Source organism: Stegostoma tigrinum, chromosome 31 (assembly GCF_030684315.1).
Source record: "Stegostoma tigrinum isolate sSteTig4 chromosome 31, sSteTig4.hap1, whole genome shotgun sequence".
In the NCBI taxonomy this organism is placed as follows: domain Eukaryota; kingdom Metazoa; phylum Chordata; class Chondrichthyes; order Orectolobiformes; family Stegostomatidae; genus Stegostoma; species Stegostoma tigrinum.
In genome coordinates this window covers 5,892,292-5,913,346 of record NC_081384.1, presented here as the reverse complement: position 1 = coordinate 5,913,346, position 21,055 = coordinate 5,892,292, and the positions used below count along the sequence as shown (strand labels likewise).

At 39.9% G+C, this 21,055-nt stretch overlaps 1 protein-coding gene across 1 annotated transcript in view; it reads right to left on the bottom strand.

Annotated features, from left to right (window-relative positions):
* LOC125466199 (rho GTPase-activating protein 23-like) overlaps window positions 1-21,055 on the bottom strand; it is a 219,179-nt gene that overhangs the window by 144,678 nt on the left and 53,446 nt on the right. The window contains exon 3 of the mRNA XM_048560405.2: window positions 5,430-5,454. Coding sequence (XP_048416362.2) covers window positions 5,430-5,454 — 25 coding nt within the window. The remainder of the gene's footprint in view (window positions 1-5,429; window positions 5,455-21,055) is intronic.

Below are 21,055 nucleotides of genomic sequence, written 5' to 3'. Positions count from 1 at the left end.
CTGATTAACAGCCCCAATCAGAGAACTCATATTCTATGAGGTCCACCTGGCTGATCTCATTACAATCACTATAGAAACCTACAATTTTTTTGTCAGCTCAGCTTTCACCTACCTGGAAACAAGACCTGATTCCAGTTGATTTTTTCTTCTCTCCCATTCTTTAGTCCATTCAATGGACTAGCTGGAGGTCAATTTTTTAGTAATAGTCAAGCCTATTTTCCAATGTATGTAGATCCTGAGTCACAGAAATACCTGGCGACTGCAACACAAAGAACTACCCAAATAAAAAACTTGGAATCACATTTACAAATGCTTTACTCCAACTTGCCATGGATCAGATTTTAAATGGACTATACGGAGTCCAGTGTTGCTTTGATGGTATTTTAGTCTAACTTATTTTAACTAAGTTATTATGGCGGTTTTGTCCCAAATCTTGCAATCATTCTTATGCTGTTGCATGATTTTTTTTAATGCAGAATCAAGAATTGGAAATGGGAAGCTGAATGTGAAAGAGCCTTTACACAAGCCAAAGAGGCTTTATTAGAGTCAGTACTCCTGATCCATTTGGCCCAAACATTAACATTGCAATGAACATGTGATGCATCGCTGCATGGACTAGGGGCAGTCATTTCTCACATATTACCCAATGGTGAAGAGAAGCCAATAGCTTATGTGTCGAGATCATTAAACAAACGAGAAATGAACTTTGCACAGAGTAAAAGCGTCTCTCCAAATCCATTTCGGCATGATATGATTCCACCCCAGAATTTATTGCCATCAATTTGGACTTCAGTAAGGCGATTGATAAGGTTCCCCATGGACTTCAGTAAGGCATTTGATAAGGTTCCGCATGGCAGGCTGATGGAGAAGGTGAAGTCACATGGGTCCAGGGTGTGCTGGCTAGATGGATAAAAAACTGGCTGGGCAACAGGAGACAGAGAGTACTAGTGGAAGGAAGTTTCTCAAATTGGAGACCTGTGACCAGTGGTTTTCGACAGGGATCTGTGCTGGGACCACTGTTGTTTGTGATATATGTAAATGATCTGGAGGAAGGTGTAGGTGTCTGATCAGCAAGTTTGCAGATGACACTAAGATTGGTGGTGTAGCAGATAGTGAAGGGGGCTGTCAGAGATTAGAGCAGAATATAGATAGACTGGAGAGTTGGGCACATAAATAGCAGATGGAGTTCAATCCGGGCAAATGCGAGGTGATGCATTTTGGAAGATCTAATTCAAGGGCAAACTATACAGTAAATGGAAAAGTCCTAGGGAAAATTGATGAACAGAGAGATCTGGGTGTTCAGGTCCATTGTTCCCTGAAGGTGACAACGCAGGTCAATAGGGTGGTCAAGAAGGCATATGGCATGCTTTCCTTCATTGGATGGGGTATTGAGTACAAGAGTTGGCAGGTCATGTTGCAGTTGTATAGGACTTTGGTTCGGCCACATTTGGAGTACTGTGTACAGTTCTGGTCGCCACATTATAAAAAGAATGTGGATGCTGTGGAGAGGGTGCAGAGGAGGTTCACCAGGATGTTGCCTGGTATGGAGGGTGCTAGCTATGAAGACAGGTAGAGTAGATTAGGATTATTTTCATTAGAAAGACGGAGATTGAGGCGGGACCTAATTGAGGTCTACAAAATCATGAGGGGTATAGACAGGGTGAATAGCAGAAAGCTTTTTCCCCAGAGTGGAGGACTCAGTTACTAGGTGTCATGAGTTCAAAGTGAGAGGAGGAAAGTTTAGGGGAGATATGTGTGAAAAGTCCTTTACACAGAGGGTGTGGTGGGTGCCTGGAACGCGTTGCCAGCAGAGGTGGCAGACGCAGACACATTAGCGTCTTTTAAGATATATTTGGACAGGCACATGGATGGGCAGGGAGCAAATGGACACAGACTGTTAGAAAATAGATGACAGGTCAGACAGAGGATCTTGATCGGCGCAGGCTTGGAGGGCCGAAGGGCCTGTTCCTGTGCTGTAATGTTCTTTGTTTAATTTCTAACAGACTTCAAACCACAATATTTAAGCTTTCATACAATGATGCTTTTCGAGTAGCAAGTCATACACAGAGGAGGACACTGCTGCTATTAGCTCACACTTAATTAAGTAAGTACTAGCAATTGACCTCACATGGGAGCGCTGATGGCTTCTCTTGATTATTGTTGTCAAATTAGATGACAATAAACAGTTCTTATATAGAAATTCTCTACTTTAAATAACTAGAGAACGCTCCAGTAATAGAAGGACAAGTTAAGAAACACGCTGGAAATGATCTACCACCATCAAAAGTGAAGGACATGACATTTTGTAGCAAGATCACAAGAATAGCACCAGAACTAAAGTCATACATCAAATTGAAGCTACAACTATTGCTATAAGCAGGATGTCTCCAATGGAGAATGAGTGTCATCATTCCAACACAGCTAAGGAAAAGCGTGTTAATGTGCACCAAAAGCCAAAAAGGAAATCAATGTCATCAAGTACACTGTGCCAATTGAATATTGCATACATAACTACAAATATTGTTACATTGCAGGACCCTTTGATATAAAAAGGCAGGGATATATTTGGTCAGTATGGTGGCTTGTCACATTACATGATGATAATGATACCATAAGCCATTAATAATACAGTGGAACATGGAAAAAGACATTTCCTCTAGTTGGAGAGATTAGGACCAGAGGGCAGAATCTCAGAGTGAAGGGAAGATCCTTCGGAACCAAGATGGAGGAGGAATTTCTTCTGCCAGAGGATGGTGAATGGATGGAACTCATAGCTGGAGAGAGCTGTGGAGGCCAAGTCATTGAATGTACTTAAGACAGAGACAGGTAGGTTCCTAGCTGAGTATTAGTAAGGGAATCAAAGGGGAGAAGGCAGGACAGTGGGTTGAGAAACATATCAGCCATGATCAAATGACAGAGCAGACTCGATGGACCCTATGTCCCAATTCTGCACCTAAATCTTGTAGTTTGGCAATGTAAATTCATCTGATCGTGAACATTTTAATCCTTTGGAATGCAAGATCAGAGCTTTGCAAGCCAACCCATATCAGTTTGTCTGAAATTATTCAAATATAAATGCAGTTGTTTCAGAATCTGATTGCTGGGATTAATAACAATTCTACTATTATATGTTTGCCACTACCAGAATGGTAAAGGAATGACTAAACAAACCATGGTTCTTCTTCAAGCCAGCAATGACTTTGTACTTTGTATATTATGTACAGTGTTAATTTAGTTTGTGTTAATCTGCAAGTTGAAAAGGCCCTACCTTCCCTTTAGGAAACGCTTGAGCAGGCAGGTTATTTTTGTAGCTATGAGGCCTGGATTTACATTTAAAGCTAATTTATCTGGCATTCAGATTCCCAAGCTGCTTGTTTGATAGTGAACATAAATCTTGAATGTCAGCTCACTCCTGATTGCACATGACTTCATCCGCACATGTATTCTGACAAATGAGATTTCTGTTGCAGAATACTTCATAGAAACTGTTTCCATCAGCCATCTTTAATGGCACTGTAATACAGTTAGTTACTTCTTGATATTTTAGCTTCGACCTTGACCCCATCTGTATATCTCCCAAAGTTTATTTAGCAATAAAACTTTTAAAAATGTCTCAAATTGATTTTAGTGCTTTTCATTAATGGCAAATGTTTCAAGTTATAACCCAGAACACCCTTTCTAACAGCACTCTGAAAGTACCTAACTCCCACAGCATGCAGCCATTCATGAACACAGCTCAGCACCATTTTCTCAAAGGCAATTAAGGATTAATAGAAAATAAATGCTGGTCTAAGCATCGAAGCTGAAATCTCATTAACAAATATAAAAAATCCCTACTTTTCCACTGAGCACAAAATCCAGACTATAGTGTTAACAAGATGTAGAAGTGCAGGTATGCATGAGATTCACACCTAATTCATCTAACTAGGGAAATTAGTATCAGAGCCAATGGGAACTGTAGATGCTGGAGACTCCAAGACAACAAAATGTGAGGCTGGACGAACACAGCAGGCCAAGCAGCATCCCAGGAGCACAAAAGCCGACGCTTCGGGCCCAGACCCTTCGGTCTGGGCCCGAAGCGTCGGCTTTTGTGCTCCTGGGATGCTGCTTGGCCTGCTGTGTTCGTCCAGCCTCACATTTTGTTAACTAGGGAAATTGATGTGTTTATATTAGTGCTATTTCCCTGTTTAATTCATGTAGTCATGCATATTTTCTTCCTTTTGTCTCAAGTGTCCATCCAATTTTCTTCTAAAACCATCCATCACCCTCATGGCAGAGTGTTCCAGATTACTAAAACTCAACGCATAAAAAAAAATATACAGTCTCTCTCATTCCCCTGCATCACTTGCTCAAAACTTTAAATCTGTGACACATAATCCTGGTATCATGAATTAAAAGAGTCAAATTTTCTTTGCTTACCTCATCCAAACTTGACATCATCTTAAACACTTTGTGCCCTCAATCTCCTTTGCTCCACCAAGAACAATGCCAGTGTCTCCAATTTAACCCTGTGGTCAAAATTCTCATACCTGAAACCATTCCAGTAAATGGCTTGGGTACCTTCACAAGGACCTTCTTCACATCCTAACTAAGTGAGGTGACCAGAGCCGGTTGTAATACTGTAGCAGTGGTCTAACCAGAGCTTTTGATGTTAAAAGAACTCAAGCTTATTGAAGATTGATTCCAGTAACTACATCAATTTGGAGCAATAGGGGAGGTTTGAGGAGTGGGACAATAAAAGAGAAGGAAAATTTGAGAAACGCTTTAGCATGTTTTGAATGAAAGCATAGTTATGATGTCAAATGGTCTTGAACAAAAAGAGTTTATTGGTTCCAACCAACTTCCATCCAGAAAGTAAATTGAAAATTGACCCCATTATGTCTAAGCAGTTAAATGCCAAACATAAAATATTTTAATCCAAGTTTAGTCATCGTAACTTGAGGCACCAATGTATAGCAGCCATCTGGAAATAACCATTATATAGGGGTCCGTGGCTTATGAACACTTGTACTAGCAAATAAGATTGCATAATACTATTCATTTTAACAAACCAACACTCATTCATATGTACTTATGAATGGGTATTTTATTTCTGCTGTGTTCTGACTTGCGTACAAATTGGCTTATGCAGGTACTCAAGAACAGAACCCATTCATAACCCGGGGTCTGTCCAGAATCTGTTTAATCTCATTTCAAGCTTTTGTTTTTGGAATGCATGATGATCAGATAGATGATGTTGATCAATGCTTTCTACAAGTATGGGCAACACCTCTGAGGAAAACCCAAAATTCACATCTTTCAAAGAAAAATCGACTAAACAGTCCATTGACTACTTCCTCCAGCTAAAGTCGTTAAGCATCACCGTCCACACAGCAGCAGCTAATTTTGACATAAGCATATTTTGGAAAAATAATTAAAGTAAGACTCACCTTTTCCATTTGCATTTTCTTCATCCTACAAAAGAATCCAAATAAATTTCATTAAATATAACTGTTATGAACCTTCGATTGCAATGATTTGAATAATTCTCCATTTTAACCACTTTAATAGATGATCCTTTCTCCAGAACCCACTACAGACATCACATGTAATAAAATGGAAATTTTAAACCATTACAGATTGAAGGAAAGACACCCATTGTTAGGGCAAAACATGTAAATCTTTTAAGTTTTCCAACTTGGTTGATCGGTCTCACTGGCCCAATTTTATCACAAATGAATCAAACACAACATATCTGATATCTTATGAGAAATCCCCACATCTAGAGTACGCTTGGTATGCAGACAGTTAAGCTTGACCAGATACTTAGCCATCAGAGAGTCACCAGGACCTGTGATACTGTTGGGCAAAGTATTGAAAAGTGTCCAATTCACTTTGGTAATTACTCATTTTAAATTGGATCTGCAACCGTCAATCTCTGTTCTCCTGGACACAGTGTCGTGGCATTTGTCTGAATATCTCCAGGTTTGGAATTGGTCATGTGACTGGAACTGATTATGCTATTTGTAGCCTGTTCATACCACAGTACAGATTCAGCAAAACTGGCTTAATGTTACGTTTACTGTCAGTCCTTGATGTCTTTCAGCATCTCCCTTTGTACTTGGACAATATCCTTAATTTCTCCCTGAATTAAACAGTGCAATCTCTTGCAATATTTCTGAACTGAGGAGCCACATGAAATACGTTTCCAAAGAACTTTCAAAGTAAAGATTTTAATAATCAAAATTTTGAACAATATTTTACGATTTGTTAGATATTTTCTGAAGGGTCACCAGACCTGAACCATTAACTGTGATTTCTCTTCACAGATGCTGCCAGACCTGCTGAGATTTTCCAGCAACTTCTGTTTTTGTTTCTGATTTACAGTTTCTGTTTTTATTTGAAGAGTACTCTTACTGAAGTAATTTCTTTTTATCCTTATTATAACTCAAAGTGGCATTGGATTGTGATTACAAAACACTTTTCACTGTATCTACAAGATATATGTGACAATAAATCATTCATTCATTTTTGAAGGAATGCTGAATGGTAATATGGAGCAGAAAATGGACATAACAGATACCATAAGGGTAGGGTATGTAATTAATAAGGTGAGTTTGGTAACGTGCAGCGAGAGAACGCGCTTGGCATCATTATGAGAAATCCTCCAAAAGAAAACTCAATGTTACTTGGGACGTGGCCAAAATAACTAAGATTTAGCCCATGATTTTTTTTCATACCAGGTGCCCATTCCTGACAGTTACACAAATAGTTGTTATTTTAGCAGCTGCGAGGCCAATTTTGCTACAAGTACCACAATACCTGAAGCCAATTACGTGCATTTTTTGGGGGGGGTAGTTCACAAGGAGACGATCCCAGGGATAGGGTGACAGGGGAGTTGATAGCAACGCAGACATATAGCTTTCAGCACACTCTAACCCTCCCAAGTTCCAGTGCCTCAATCAGCCACTGTGCCTTTGATTCAGCCTCAACCTCAGAGATGACAAATAAATCAGGAATTGCTGCAAAACCTCGGGAGGCCTGGCAGCATCTGTGCAGAGAAGACAGAGTTAATACTGTGGGTCCAGTGACCCTGGGTCACAGAAGAGTCACAGGACCCAAAATGTTAACCTTGCTTTCTCACCACAGATGCTGCCAGACCTGCTGAGGTTTTCCAGCAGCCACAGTTCCTTACTTTTTGTGCTCCAACATGACAAGTTGACAACATTTTTAGAATAGCCATGCCCAATGCACAACAGGCCTGTTTGCAGCGTTTTAATCCCAGTGGTTCTGGTATGACACTCTTAAGTGGTCATTAATTTGCCTCTTAAGGCCTCAATGGGCAACAGGGTGGCAAGGTCTACCACAGGCCTTCCTTTCAACTCAAGCAGAGATGGGTTAGAAGTGGTCAAATTCAAGGATGCTATTATCTCAAATAATTAAATGCCCTTGCTGCTTCCAAACCCATCACCAGCAAGCCAGGGATTCTGCCTACAGTTTTCTTGAATATTTGCCTCTCAAATCTTTTTGCAGTGATGTGGCAATAAAAGTGTGTGATTGTATTAACCTTCTTAGGGGTTTGTCACTATTGCAACACCTGGCTGTCTGTATTTTCTCTATTTATGCATTCGGCAGTCTCGGGAATTACTCATATTTCATCCAAGGATCCGAATCCTAAAAAGGCAGCATCTACATCTCAGAACATCATGACTGAAGCAAAAACACAACATTCAGAGCTTGACAATCTATCATTCGATACTCCCACATGACCCCAACCACCTAATTTTAAAAAAGAAAACAAAAAGAGTAAAAACCAGGAAGAGTTCTATTCCCATAAATCTCACTGCACCAATGAGGTGGAGAAATGCCATTTCACAAATCTGTCCAACAGAAAACTATGCGCAATAGATGATCAAATTGCTAAGCATAAAAGATATTTGCAAAACTGTAGTCAATATACCCAATACATTTATGAAAGATTTATTCTCTGTTGACACTAGCATGGTTCAAGACCATCAGAAATGCTTCAACTGAATAGGTTAATTGCAGTCTAATCACAATGGATCTGACTGTGACATCCTTCCTTTTATAACAGCTCTCATGGGAATACAAATAACTTAAGTTGTTTCACACAACCTCAAAACCTCCTTTTAGATAAACATGCAATTCACTGATCTTAAGGTCATGAGGAAGGGAGAGGAAAAATCATTCAAGGGATGTTGGGAAATGCTGTTCAAACTACAATGAACATAGAAATGGAACATTCCAAGACCTCTTTCAAAAAACAAAATAGATTTCAGCCTAAACATACACTGTTTCCACAATGGAGACCTTCCACACACCTCAAGAACTTAAATGAATCAGCTGTTCAACATCCTCTTCAATACCTGATTGAAAAAAGGACTACATCCTTCAATGTCTGATGTCGTTCATGAAATATTCAGCAAATATTCTGGTCAGAGTCACTGACCAAATAATAATAAAATATAGTTTGTTATTATCAGTGAGTGCAGTGATTGGAATGAGTTGGCTCGGTGGATCTCATTAAGCATAACATCCCTTGATCTGCCTGCCACTGTCTGTTACACTCCTGGTGGTGCCTCCCTTGCAAGAGTCCATTCTGGTTTCAAACTTTCTGGACACCGTTCTGTTCACTGCTGTCTATCTGTGCACACAAAGATCCCAACCTGGCAAAGCTAAAACAGCTGGAGGTGATGGGGGAAACAAAAGGACCACCACAGCCAAAATTTAAACCGTTCTGGACCCAGCAGGACCATATCACCATACAGGACAGCATATTATGGGGAGCAAGAATGATTGTCCCGAGTAAAGATCGCCACCAGATACTAGCTGAATTCCACAAGGGTCACCCGGGGTTTCTAAAATGCAAATGTTGGCAAAACGTTAAGTCTATTGGCCAGGATTGGATGCCAACAACTGCCCCACCAACACAGCAACAGAGTTTCAACAAGGACAAATTATTGCCAGCAGCTCCCCACATTTGTGGGAATGGCCAGGTAAACCCCGACTTGGTTAAACATTGGCTATGCCAGTCCTTTCTTGGGGTCAATGTTCTTGGTCATTGTGGATACCCATTCAACGTGGCTGGATGTGCACTGACCATTCCTCAAACTCAGGGATGAAACTGAAAAGCTGCGAGCGTCATTCATGATACAAGGACTCCTGAAAGTATTGGTCACGGACAATGGGACGTCATTTACCTGCAAGGATTTCAAGTATTACCTAAAGTCACTTTTCAGATATTCCACACCATTCATTGTCCAATGGTCTGGCAGAAACAGCAGTCCAAACATTGAAGGTAGGCTCAAAGAAAGAGCCTACAGCTTCACTTGATATCAAACTGTCCTGGTTCCTATTTGGTTATAGGACAACCCCTCATGCAATTACAGGGATAGCACCTGCAGAGTTGCTGACGGGGCGAAGACTCCACACCAAGTAAAACTTGATATTCCCAGATCTAGTATGGGGACAGTGAAATGGCAATAGGAACTCCAATGCCATATGCTTCTCTACGCAGGAGAGACTATTTACTTTACGGATGAAATTTGGCGTCAAAACCAAGGAAATGGCCCTGCATGATCCAAGGCGAGGTCAGGTCACATGATATACAAAGCTCTGGTTGGTGAGGTGTCATGAACAAACATGTGGATCACATAAAAGCTGCTACCTTGCAAATGGGGTAAGAGTAAAACACACCCGGCCTCTCTGAACAGACAACAGCAGTTAGAAACTGTGGGTTCTTCTGCCTCCATCTAGCATCAAAGAGTCCAACATGGATGCAGCCTACGTCACAGTCTCAGTATCATTACCTCCCGAAGAGGAATTTCTTTTGAAACACTGTAGGCGCAAAAGACAAGCTACAGTCCGGTACACTCTGCCCATGCCCAAGTCAGAGTTGGAGTAACAGGACCTGGACGAAAACATTCCAGCAGAAGCTACACTCCTGATTTACTTGGGGGAGTGATGAAGTGATTGCAACAATATTAGCCAGGTCGGCATCATTGAGTATGAGTCTTGTTTAACAGTACTAATCAGGGAGCCATAGCTGACAGATATACAGGAGTCTTGCTATCCATTTGGGTAAATAGACTGACCTCACGTTAACGCAAGATTGGTCTGTATAGCTCTGTTTCTGGCCATGCATTGTGTGCAGAATTTCTTTCAGGTACTCAAGTATATTTTAGTCAGTTTGGTTTTACGGCCTCGTTATATTCTTCAGAAGTACTAGAATGGCACAATAAATATCTCTTGGATAAAACCCCCATTTGTGCGTTATGAGAAACAAACTGTACAGATCCTTTTGTTCAGAGCTTTTCTAGAGGAATATACACAGATATTTTGTATTTCAATACTATAGCTGAAACTATAAATACATGCTGTAGATTTCACTAATATAGATGTGGTATATTTGTCACAAAACCAGATATTTCTCAAAATAAATGTTAGTTCTGTTATAACTGAAGCATATTCAATGTCATGTGAAAATGCTAAAGAATGCATGCTTTGTTCTGTTACTGTGATATTAATCAGTAAAGTGAGAAATCAAAATGATAAGAGTCTCAGAATGCCCAATCTCTGGACTGGCTCTGAGCTAGTTGGTCAGAGTCCATGTACTGTGCATGCATAAATAATAAAACATTGACTTGGTGACGGGATACTGGCCTCTGTGCAGTTATTTCAGTGTGTAAAGAATAATAGCAATTTGTGGGAAATGTCTTTCAGCATCTCTTATGAATCATTAAGAAAACAGCAGAGTCTAACACGTGCTCCATGAGTTTCAATACATTATTTGAATCACCCTGTTAAAGTAATTTAAACACATAGTGGAAAGTTAGATATATTTGACATAAGATTCCTTTTAATGACCAGAATTATGTTCTTGCAACAGCATCTACAGCCCTTTTTGGTTTTTATTACATTCTTGCAATCTCACACCTCTCTTGCCACAATGAAATGACTGAGAAATGGAGTTTCATTTCTGCAAGTATAAAATTGGAGTTTGGGGTTTCTAAATTTACATTTTTGTTTTAAATATTTTCTTATTCCTTTTTAAAAGCACATCAGACCATAAGATGCTAAAGTAGTCGTCCAGCACTTGATCTGCTCCACCATTCAATGAAATGATGGCTGATCTGAATTCTCAAATCCACATTCTAGTTTTGACCCCCCCACCAACCCTTGAATCCCTCATAGATTAAAAATCTGTTTATCAGTTTTGAATATACTTCACAGCCCAACCTCTACAGCCTCTTGTCAAGAAGGCCATAGGTTCACTGCTCCCTCTCTCTTAATCTAATTCCTTTAATGGAAGCTTTAAAAGTGCATCACTGGTGATGATCAATAGGCCTATTAACGTTGCAGCATCTTTCAAAGAACAACTCAGTTAGATTAACAACCCCGGCTTTTTCTTGTGTGTACAAGAACTTGTGCGATTCTCTTTAGAAAGCTATCATTGAGTCTGTATCCAAATCTTATCCACAGAATAAGAAAATATTTCCTCCAGTTATTTTGCCCATGAGCTTAAAATTGTTCCTCTTGGTCCGTTCAGCCATTGGATTTGACTCAAATTCACACCACTTTCTTCTCCATCACTCTGCTGTTACTGCCGTAATCTTTATATTTGATAGTTTAAAGATATTTATCGTTGGCACAGTTGTTCACCGAAGTTCCAGATGTTTCTCTGCCCTCATTACATCATTGACAATTTGTACTTGGAATTGTCAAAATATTTTTGAACACTTTTTTCCTGCATTAATCAGAAGTGGAAAGAAGTGGTAGAAGTGGAAAAATTAATTCCGTTCAACAGAGTCCTAGAGCTATCCAGCATAGAAACAGACACTTCGGTCCAACTCATCCATGCCAACCAGATATCCTGAATTAAGTCCAAATTGCCAGTGTTTTGGCCCATATCCCTTTAAACCCTTCCTATATATGTACCCATCCAGATGCCTTTTTAATGTTGTAATTGTACCAGCCTCCACACTTCCTCTGGCAGCTCACTCCAAACACACACCACCCTTTTAAATCTTTCCCCTGTCACCTTAAACCTATGCCTTCTAGTTTTGGACTCCCCTACCTTGGGGAGAAAGATCTCAGCTACTCACTCTATCCATACCCCTCATGATTTTTTAAAAGCTCTAGGTCCCTGTCAGGTTGTGATGCTCCAGGGAACACAGTCCCAGCCTATTCAGTCTCTGCCTATAGTACAAACCCTCCAATGCTGGTAAGATCCCTAAATCTTCTCTGAACCATTCCAAGTTTAACAACTTTCTTATAGCAGGGAGACCAGAATTGCTCTTTTGCAGTGGAGTACATTGTTGGGCCAGAGGTGAGGGTGCTTTGTGTAGTGATTGTAATGAGGTCAGCCACTTGGACATCATACTATGGAGTTCCCCGGTTGGGATGGATATTCTGCTTCAGTCAGGAGCTCTAGCTAACAATAAACAGAAGTACAGGAGGTTCTGTTCACTCAGAGCTGCATCAGCATCAAGGACTCTCCATGTGTGAAAGAAAGGCGATTTGGAGACAGGCTCTTGGCCTCTGCGGACTTATTTCACTTTGCTCTTCTGCTAAGACTTCATATAACCATACTTTCTGCCGAAGTCCCAAAATGAAAACAAAATTGCACTTCCACATCACCCTGGCACCCCAAATTTAATAAGCACAAAAACATCACTGGGAGTGTTACATTAATTTTAAAATGACTTTTCATCCCTTAAGAGATCATGTACATTAAGGAGATTCAAAGAAGTCTGCAAGACTACATCATGTTAAAATTGCTTTGCTTAAAACATAATGAAGGAAAGTGAGTTCCATAATCTGTCTCCTTGTTATTCTGCTGTTTGTCAATCCATCTGACAAAAATAAGACAACTGGCATTGTTTCTTCATAATTCATTCCTGCATAAATTTAGTTCAGTAACTGACAGTGTCAAAATGTTCAAGTGCACAAGAATCAAAGTGCAAATGAAACAAATTGCTGAAAATGGTCAGCAGGTCTGGCAGCATCTGTAGAGAAATCAGAGTTAAAGTTTTGGGTCCAGTGACCCTTCTGCAGAATTAAAAAGCAATATCAAATTAAAAATACTGAGGCCTTGTGATTTAAGTTTAAATGCCCCCCTAACCTGGAATACCTGGTGCTGTCTGTGTTACAAATATATCCTGTTTAAAAAAACGACTCTCATCTGAACCTTAACTTTGTTCATATCACATGATTGAGTAAGAATTTGTCAAAGGCAATTGAAAACTGTTAACTCTGTGTGCGTTTGACATTACAGCTGTAATTAGGCTGTTCATGTTTGCATGTTTAATCAAAAGCAAAGTAAACATTCCCAACTGTTTAGGCAATTGTTTGGTTTCAATTATCTTCAAAATGTTAGCGGCAATTAAGGTGCTAGTAATTTTTACCATTTCAACAAAAAATTGACAACTCATTTATATGTTCAACACAATAATGAACAATTTGAGGCTTAACTTATTGTACTCAAACCACTAATATCAGATTTGGTTTGAAATTATTAACATGCTTTCCATTAGTTCCAGTGTTTTGGAACTTAGGATAATTAGATATAGTTAATTGTCTTTGATAACCATTGAAAAGACTTAGCTGAGCAACATAATCAATATTAACATTACAAATTATTCTGTAACAATCACCATATGGTTGACAATACAGCTCAGTAAGTTCTGAGCAAAATCTCAAGGGCATATTGAAGTCATAATACTAAGTTCTCAGAAATGAGAAAAAGTAACAGCAAAAGTAACCTGCTGTTAACTTACAACTTGTCTGTTTGGAATGTTCTGTGTACAAATTGGCAGTCTCATTTCCTACATTACCAGTGATTACATCATAGAAGTGTATTAAAGACCTAAACAGTACTACTACAGAACGCTTGCTGATATTACAGTATTTTATTTTTATAATTTTGGTTTGGAGCTGTGAACTGTGAGCTAAGAGCTGAAGATGATCTTCGGACCATGAGCAGCAGCTTGTTTTTAAAAAAGACTCAAAGTTAATGACTAATTATTTTCTTGTTAAAAAAGTGCTCTATAGATGTTTCGATTCAGGCCTTCAACTCAAGCATGTTGAACATTAACTGGGCCCTCGTGAGCATGTGGTCAGTCTGGTAGGGAGGTGTCAAGATTTTGAACTTGTTTTTGGGCTGTGTTTAGGTCAAAAAGATTGTCCTTTCAAAAGCTAAGGGGCAGAGGTTTTGATTGCTCCGTGGTTATTATTGAAAATTCAGAGAGCAGAATCTCAGTTATAAGAATTAAATGAAATAAATATTCCTCAGCCTGGAGGTTATCTATATAGAACATAGAATTAGAGTTGTCAGAAACCTAGCAAGCTATAATCCGATATGCCGATAATTTTATGGATTGTGTGGTGCTAGCTTAAATGAACTGGCCAGCTACACTTACCTTTGTCTGTTTGTCAGTCTTTGAGAAAGTGGGGGCTAGAATTAAACACGAGTAGGTTTAAATCTTTGACATTCAATCACTTTGGTTTAACTTTAATCTGTTAAAGTTACAGTATTATTAATAAATTGATAATTCTTTTACAGTATAAACCTGATATCTAGTATTGGTTACACAAAGTTTAGTACTAGCTATTCAAAAAGTCTGATTAGAAACCACTGGGATCAATTTTGAGAGCCTTTAAAGTTTTAATTTTACTGTGTTGAACACACACACACACACACACACACACACACACACACACACACACACACACACACACACACACACACACAACACACACACACACACACAACACACACAACACACACACGTTATTTACAAATGTAAAAATGTCTTACATTTGTAAGTAAGTAAATACTGCCAAGATGAACTTTTACTATTTAACTCTTCAACTGTTGGAAAAATTCTTCAGTTCAATCAGCTTATTAACTAAATGCATCTCAACACCGGTATCTCCTTCAAAAAGCGAAGTCACATTATCGAAACTATATTAGTTTTACATTTTGTTCTGGTCTACTTGATTTAGGGATTAGTTAAATGAACAGTTGTACTGGCCAGTCTTTACATGCAGGCTAGTCATATGTACACAAGTGGTCAAATATACAAAAGAAGAACAGTCAGTAGTACATTTGGGCTTTATAATGCCAAAAAGCAAACTCTGATTCAGACTTCACTTCTCCCAAAAATCTCACTGAAATGTTACACTGTTGTAATATTTGATGTTATGCTCCAATGGGGCAGCATAACACTGGAAATCAAGCCCTACAATTCCTGGAGACATCACAGAAGTTAAAGATTTTAATAAGTATACGGAACTTCCCCATTTACCTGGCCTTCAGACCTAGGCTGACAACAAGTATGGACAAGGTTATTGTAATTAACTACTGACAATCATTTATAAATAAATGGACTCCAGCTACAACGTTTTATGAACCATCTAATTACCACTCCACTTGTTAAAACTCTAACCTATTTATAAACACACAAAGACAAATACAGACACAGACAGGGAGAAAAATGGGTAATGCACATGGAAGGAAAGAGCAGGAAGGTAGTTCAATGGTCCTTCTCCACAGGATTTGTTAAGATGATTCTTTGGCTGATCAGAACACTTGCACATTCTTCCCTCATTGGATACTTGTTTGCAGGAGGCAAATGGTAACCAGTTCACATTTGTTAAAGGCCTTGGACTTGGCAATTAAAAGTCACAGCACAGAATAAGTACTGAAGGAAAAAATAAACTGGTTTTCTTCAGGCTTAATGGTTTTTACTGCACAGAACTCCTGAGCTTGAGATCTGACCGTTTCTCATCATCTTGTTCACTGCCCTAAGCTGTTCAACGGTTGAGGACCCAAATCTCTCAGATGATGGCAGGCAGAAGGCTTTTATCATTGATAACTCGTCATTTGTCCACAGAACAACCAGCGATAAGGACTGCCGATTGATTCTCTATTCATGGATAGCCCTTGGTTCCAGCTTGTCTGCAAACTTTCTACTGCAGCTTCAAGAAGCAGCAGCTGTGCAAACAACACTAACAATGAATACTGGGTTACTTGCTTTCCAAAACAGTAGTTTCCCTAGTAGTTACTTGCTTTCCAAAACCCTCAATAATCCTTGGTTTTTGTCAGTCCACATTCAAAAATACAGAAAAATAAAGACATATTCTTCAAATTGAAGCATTTTAAATTCCAACTACAAGCTGACCACTGAAAATATAAATCAATAGTATCTTTTCATTTGGCAAGGTGGGCAGATAAAACAGTGATATGCTCTCACTTCTGGACATACATCAGCCACAGCACCACAGAAATTTCTTCATCCAGAGAGTGGTGAGCCTGTAGAATTCTGGGCCAGAGAAAGCAGTTGAAATCAAAACATTAAGTGTTTCGAGGAGTCAGATGTAGATGTTAAGACTAAAGGGATAAAATGGAAATAGGGTACTGAGTTGGATGATCAAGCATGATATTGAATAGCAGAGCAGGCTCAAAAGGGAAAAATAGCCTACTGATGCTCCTATTTTCTATCATTCTATGTTTCATCTCATTGCTCTTTGTTGGATTTTCACAGTGCTTGACCATTGTTATTTGCCTATGTGACAGTGACAACACTTCAAAAGTAGCTGATAAACCATATAGCATTTTGAAGTGTCCTGAGGAAATCAAAATGTGACACAGAAGATAACCTTACTCCAAAACTGGGAAACAAAAGTAAGGACTTCATCAATCATACTTTTCCTTTAATACCAAATTTTTGCTTGTCTTAAGAGTTTAACAGATACCAATGTTCATTTTTAGACAACACTGCTTCAGTTGAATCAGGATTGGAATGAAATAAATGTAGAATGTTTAAGATTCAACACAAGTAGGATCAGCGTATTTCCTCAGAGGTTACACAGGTATTATAAAACATTCACACAAGAGAATGGTGATAGAGTTAAAGGCAAAACTGTCAATGTCACACATCCTGTACATATTCTTCAGAAATAACACTAGTGCCTTTTTAAATAATCAGTACTTCGTCCCTCAGCTAAGATTCAACTTTTTTATATAAATCTCCAACACCCTTCTTTTTCCTCCCTGTCAAATTCAACGGCGCTTCTTTCTTTTGCATGTATTTTTGTCTGTCAAAGATTATGCCTCATTTATCTTATTTTGCTCTTTTATTCCATCTATTTCCCTACAATTGTAAGCTTCCTTGCCTTTTTTAAAAGAAACAACTGCTTGGGAGGACTTGCAGGGGCGGGGGAAGGATTTAACCACTGAATCCCTTCGGTAGCTATAGTTAGCAACATTGCCAATATGTTTTTAGCAGGAATGTGTAATGAATTCCAAGAATGGCACGGTAATTAGGGTCACATCTCAGAAGAACTCCTATCACTTCAGTTAAATTATATTTATACAACAACAGCTTGGTACACGATAACAGGATTTTCCACATTTTGTTTACAATGAATCAATCCTTTGAAATATATGCAACAGTTCAGACTTTAATTGTTTTTTTAATGAATCAGGTTTTATTTTCGGGAATTAGGCATTACTGGCAATACTAACATTATCAAGAGCAATAAATGTTGTTATCTCCAACTAGTGTTTATTCTTCATTTATCACATTGACTAAACCCTGATCAAGGAGCTTATTGACTGGGGCATTTACTTAGAAAATTGAGTAAAGGCATGCAAAATTTTGCTATAGATCTTTTGCTTCTGACATTTTAGCAACAAACAGGAATAAACAGGCCAGTGGGCTTCAACTGTTCTTTTTCTGAACGAGAAAAAGAAGAAAAGAACATGCAATACGAATTGAAAATGACTGAAGCAAAAACAACATTAACTATTAATTCCAACAGAGGCAGCACCATACCTAAAGGTTTATTTGACATTAATGACTAATGGTTAATCAGTTAAAGATTATACCGTAACCTAGACTGCTTCACATTCCATCACTCAGTATCATCACAAACAAATTTCAAACAAAATTTCCAACAGATAACACTTCTGCAGCTCAATGTTTAAAAAAAGCCTTTCATTTAAAAGAAACTTGCCGGCTTAGTAAAAGATGCTTGATTTTCTAGAAATTCTCATCTTTTAACCTCTACATTTGGTTAACTATTGGGTATGTACCAATAGTGGACTATGGGAATTATATTACGTAACATCTGTTGAATAAAATACAACTATTGTTAATAAGCAAATTTAACTGCAAAAGATCTAGCATGTCAAAAGTACTTTAAATCGGTAAATATACATACAAACTTACACTGACATTCCTTGAAATTTTAACCAATTTGTTTCATTCCAAGACATAAATAGTTAGTGAATTGTCTAAAGTCTCATAACTTTTTATTTCTCTGCAATTCTAAATTTGGTTTTGCAGGCATGAAGTTACCGTGCTGGATATTAGTGATAAGACTTAACACACTCAACAGATTTACCAAGTACGGTTTATATTTTTCAGATGACTTTGGAACTTTTATGGGTGGGATAAGTACAATGGTGAAAACTTGTATTTGGGGGAAAAAAGTCATTAGAACAATCTTCAAGAATATTCAGGTTTGGTGGAGGAATAATTAATTCCGAATTTAATAACATATTTCAGTTACTGATGTTATTGAAACAAATCTCAAAGGAATTTAACTTCAAAAATACAATTTACATTACCAGGTAGCATTCTAGACAATTTACAGGGGGCTCTGCTATAATGCAATGGATGCGTTCCGATGAAATGACGTGTTATAGAAAATCGTGCTATAGAAATAACAGGTCCTATGGGAAAAGGGATGGGGGTTTTGAGGCAGACCAATAAAAAATGTCACTCAAAGACTCACATTTCTCAAAAGCACAACACAAATGAGAACACAGTTTGAACAAGTGTTTCATTCACATGTAATAATGAAATAACAGTAAATTTATCATTAACTTGAAAAAAATGTCAACATGACTTGGTGGCCCTTTGCTAATGTAGAGGCTGAGGGTCGTCATTATCAACATCACCACCACCTTCAGGAGCAGTTTTGTTTGCAGGGTTAGGGCGAAAAATACTTAATCCAGAAGTGGTTGGCTATGGTTCACTGGTTTCTGACTGTTTCTTGGGGGGTTGATTTAAAAAAAAACTCACTTTACCATTTTTCTTTGTTCATGAAGAAGTTGTTCATAGGGTGCCAAAGACGATCTTCCTTCACAAACTGTTACCCTGCTGGGTTCTACATTGTAATCATTGTCCTCGAATAGTTGCAGCTGCTTCTCAATTACCCTCAGGATAGAAGACAAAACAGAAGTGGAAGTTCTCATGGTGCTGCATCCTGGACTACTACTACTTCATCTTCAGCTTCCACTTCTCCCTCAGTGACAAGTTGTTGTAGATCAGCTGTAGAGAGGTCTTCAGAGTGGGACTCAAGCAGCTCTTCAGCATCCTCACTCTCCACTTCTTGCAAATTCAACTTGTTTGGAAGATCAACACAATGTTTTTTAATTCTTGGGAGCTCCTCTTAAGGATCAAAGCTTTTTAAATCTTGAAACAAAAAACTGGGAGAAGCTTCCGACAAACTGCACACAAGCAGTCCTTACTGGCATCACCCCAGGCCTCCACAATAATGTCGACTGCATTCTTAATATTAAAGCTTTCCAAAATTGAAGAACACTGTCCTTATCCCTCTCAGTGGTTTGCGACTGGGAGGTGCAGTTGTTTGTTGCGAACTGAGCGGAGGTGTTCTGCAAAGCGGTCCCCAAGGCTCCGCTTGGTTTCCCCAATGTAGAGGAAGCCACACCGGGTACAGTGGATGCAGTATACCACATTGGCAGATGTGCAAGTGAACCTCTGCTTAATGTTGAATGTCATCTTGGGGCCTGGGATGGGGGTGAGGGAGGAGGTGTGGGGACAAGTGTAGCATTTCCTGCGGTTGCAGGGGAAGGTGCCGGGTGTGGTGGGGTTGGAGGGGAGTGTGGAGCGAACAAGGGAGTCACGGAGAGAGTGGTCTCTCCGGAAAGCAGACAGGGGAGGGGATGGAAAAATGTCTTGGGTGGTGGGGTCGGATTGTAAATGGCGGAAGTGTCGGAGGATAATGCGTTGTATCCGGAGGTTGGTAGGGTGGTGTGTGAGAACAAGGGGGATCCTCTTGGGGCGGTTGTGGCGGGGGCGGGGTGTGAGGGATGTGTCGCGGGAAATGCGGGAGACGCGGTCAAGGGCGTTCTCGATCACCGTGGGGGGAAAGTTGCGGTCCTTAAAGAACTTGGACATCTGGGATTTGCAGAACACCTCCGCTCAGTTCGCAACAAACAACTGCACCTCCCAGTCGCAAACCATTTCCACTCCCCCTCCCATTCTCTTGATGACATGTCCATCATGGGCCTCCTGCACTGCCACAATGATGCCACCCGAAGGTTGCAGGAACAGCAACTCATATTCCGCCTGGGAACCCTGCAGCCATATGGTATCAATGTGGACTTCACCAGTTTCAAAATCTCCCCTTCCCCTACTGCACCCTAAACCAGCCCAGTTCATCCCCTCCCCCCACTGCACCACACAACCAGCCCAGCTCTTCCCCCCCACCCACTGCATCCCAAAACCAGTCCAACCTGTCTCTGCCTCCCTAACCGGTTCTTCCTCTCACCCATCCCTTCCTCCCACCCCAAGCCGCACCCCCAGCTACCTACTAACCTCATCCCACCTCCTTGACCTGTCCGTCTTCCCTGGACTGACCTATCCCCTCCCTACCTCCCCACCTAAACTCTCTCCACCTATCTTCTTTACTCTCCATCTTCGGTCCGCCTCCCCCTCTCTCCCTATTTATTCCAGTTCCCTCCCCCATCCCCCTCTCTGATGAAGGGTCTAGGCCCGAAACGTCAGCTTTTGTGCTCCTGAGATGCTGCTTGGCCTGCTGTGTTCATCCAGCCTCACATTTTATTATCCCAAAACCAGCCCAGTTCATTCCCTCCCCCAACTGCACCACACAACCAGCCCAGCTCTTCCCCTCCACCCACTGCATCCCAAAACCAGTCCAACCTGTCTCTGCTTCCCTAACCTATTCTTCCTCTCACCCATCCCTTCCTCACACCTCAAGCCGCACCTCCATCTCCTAC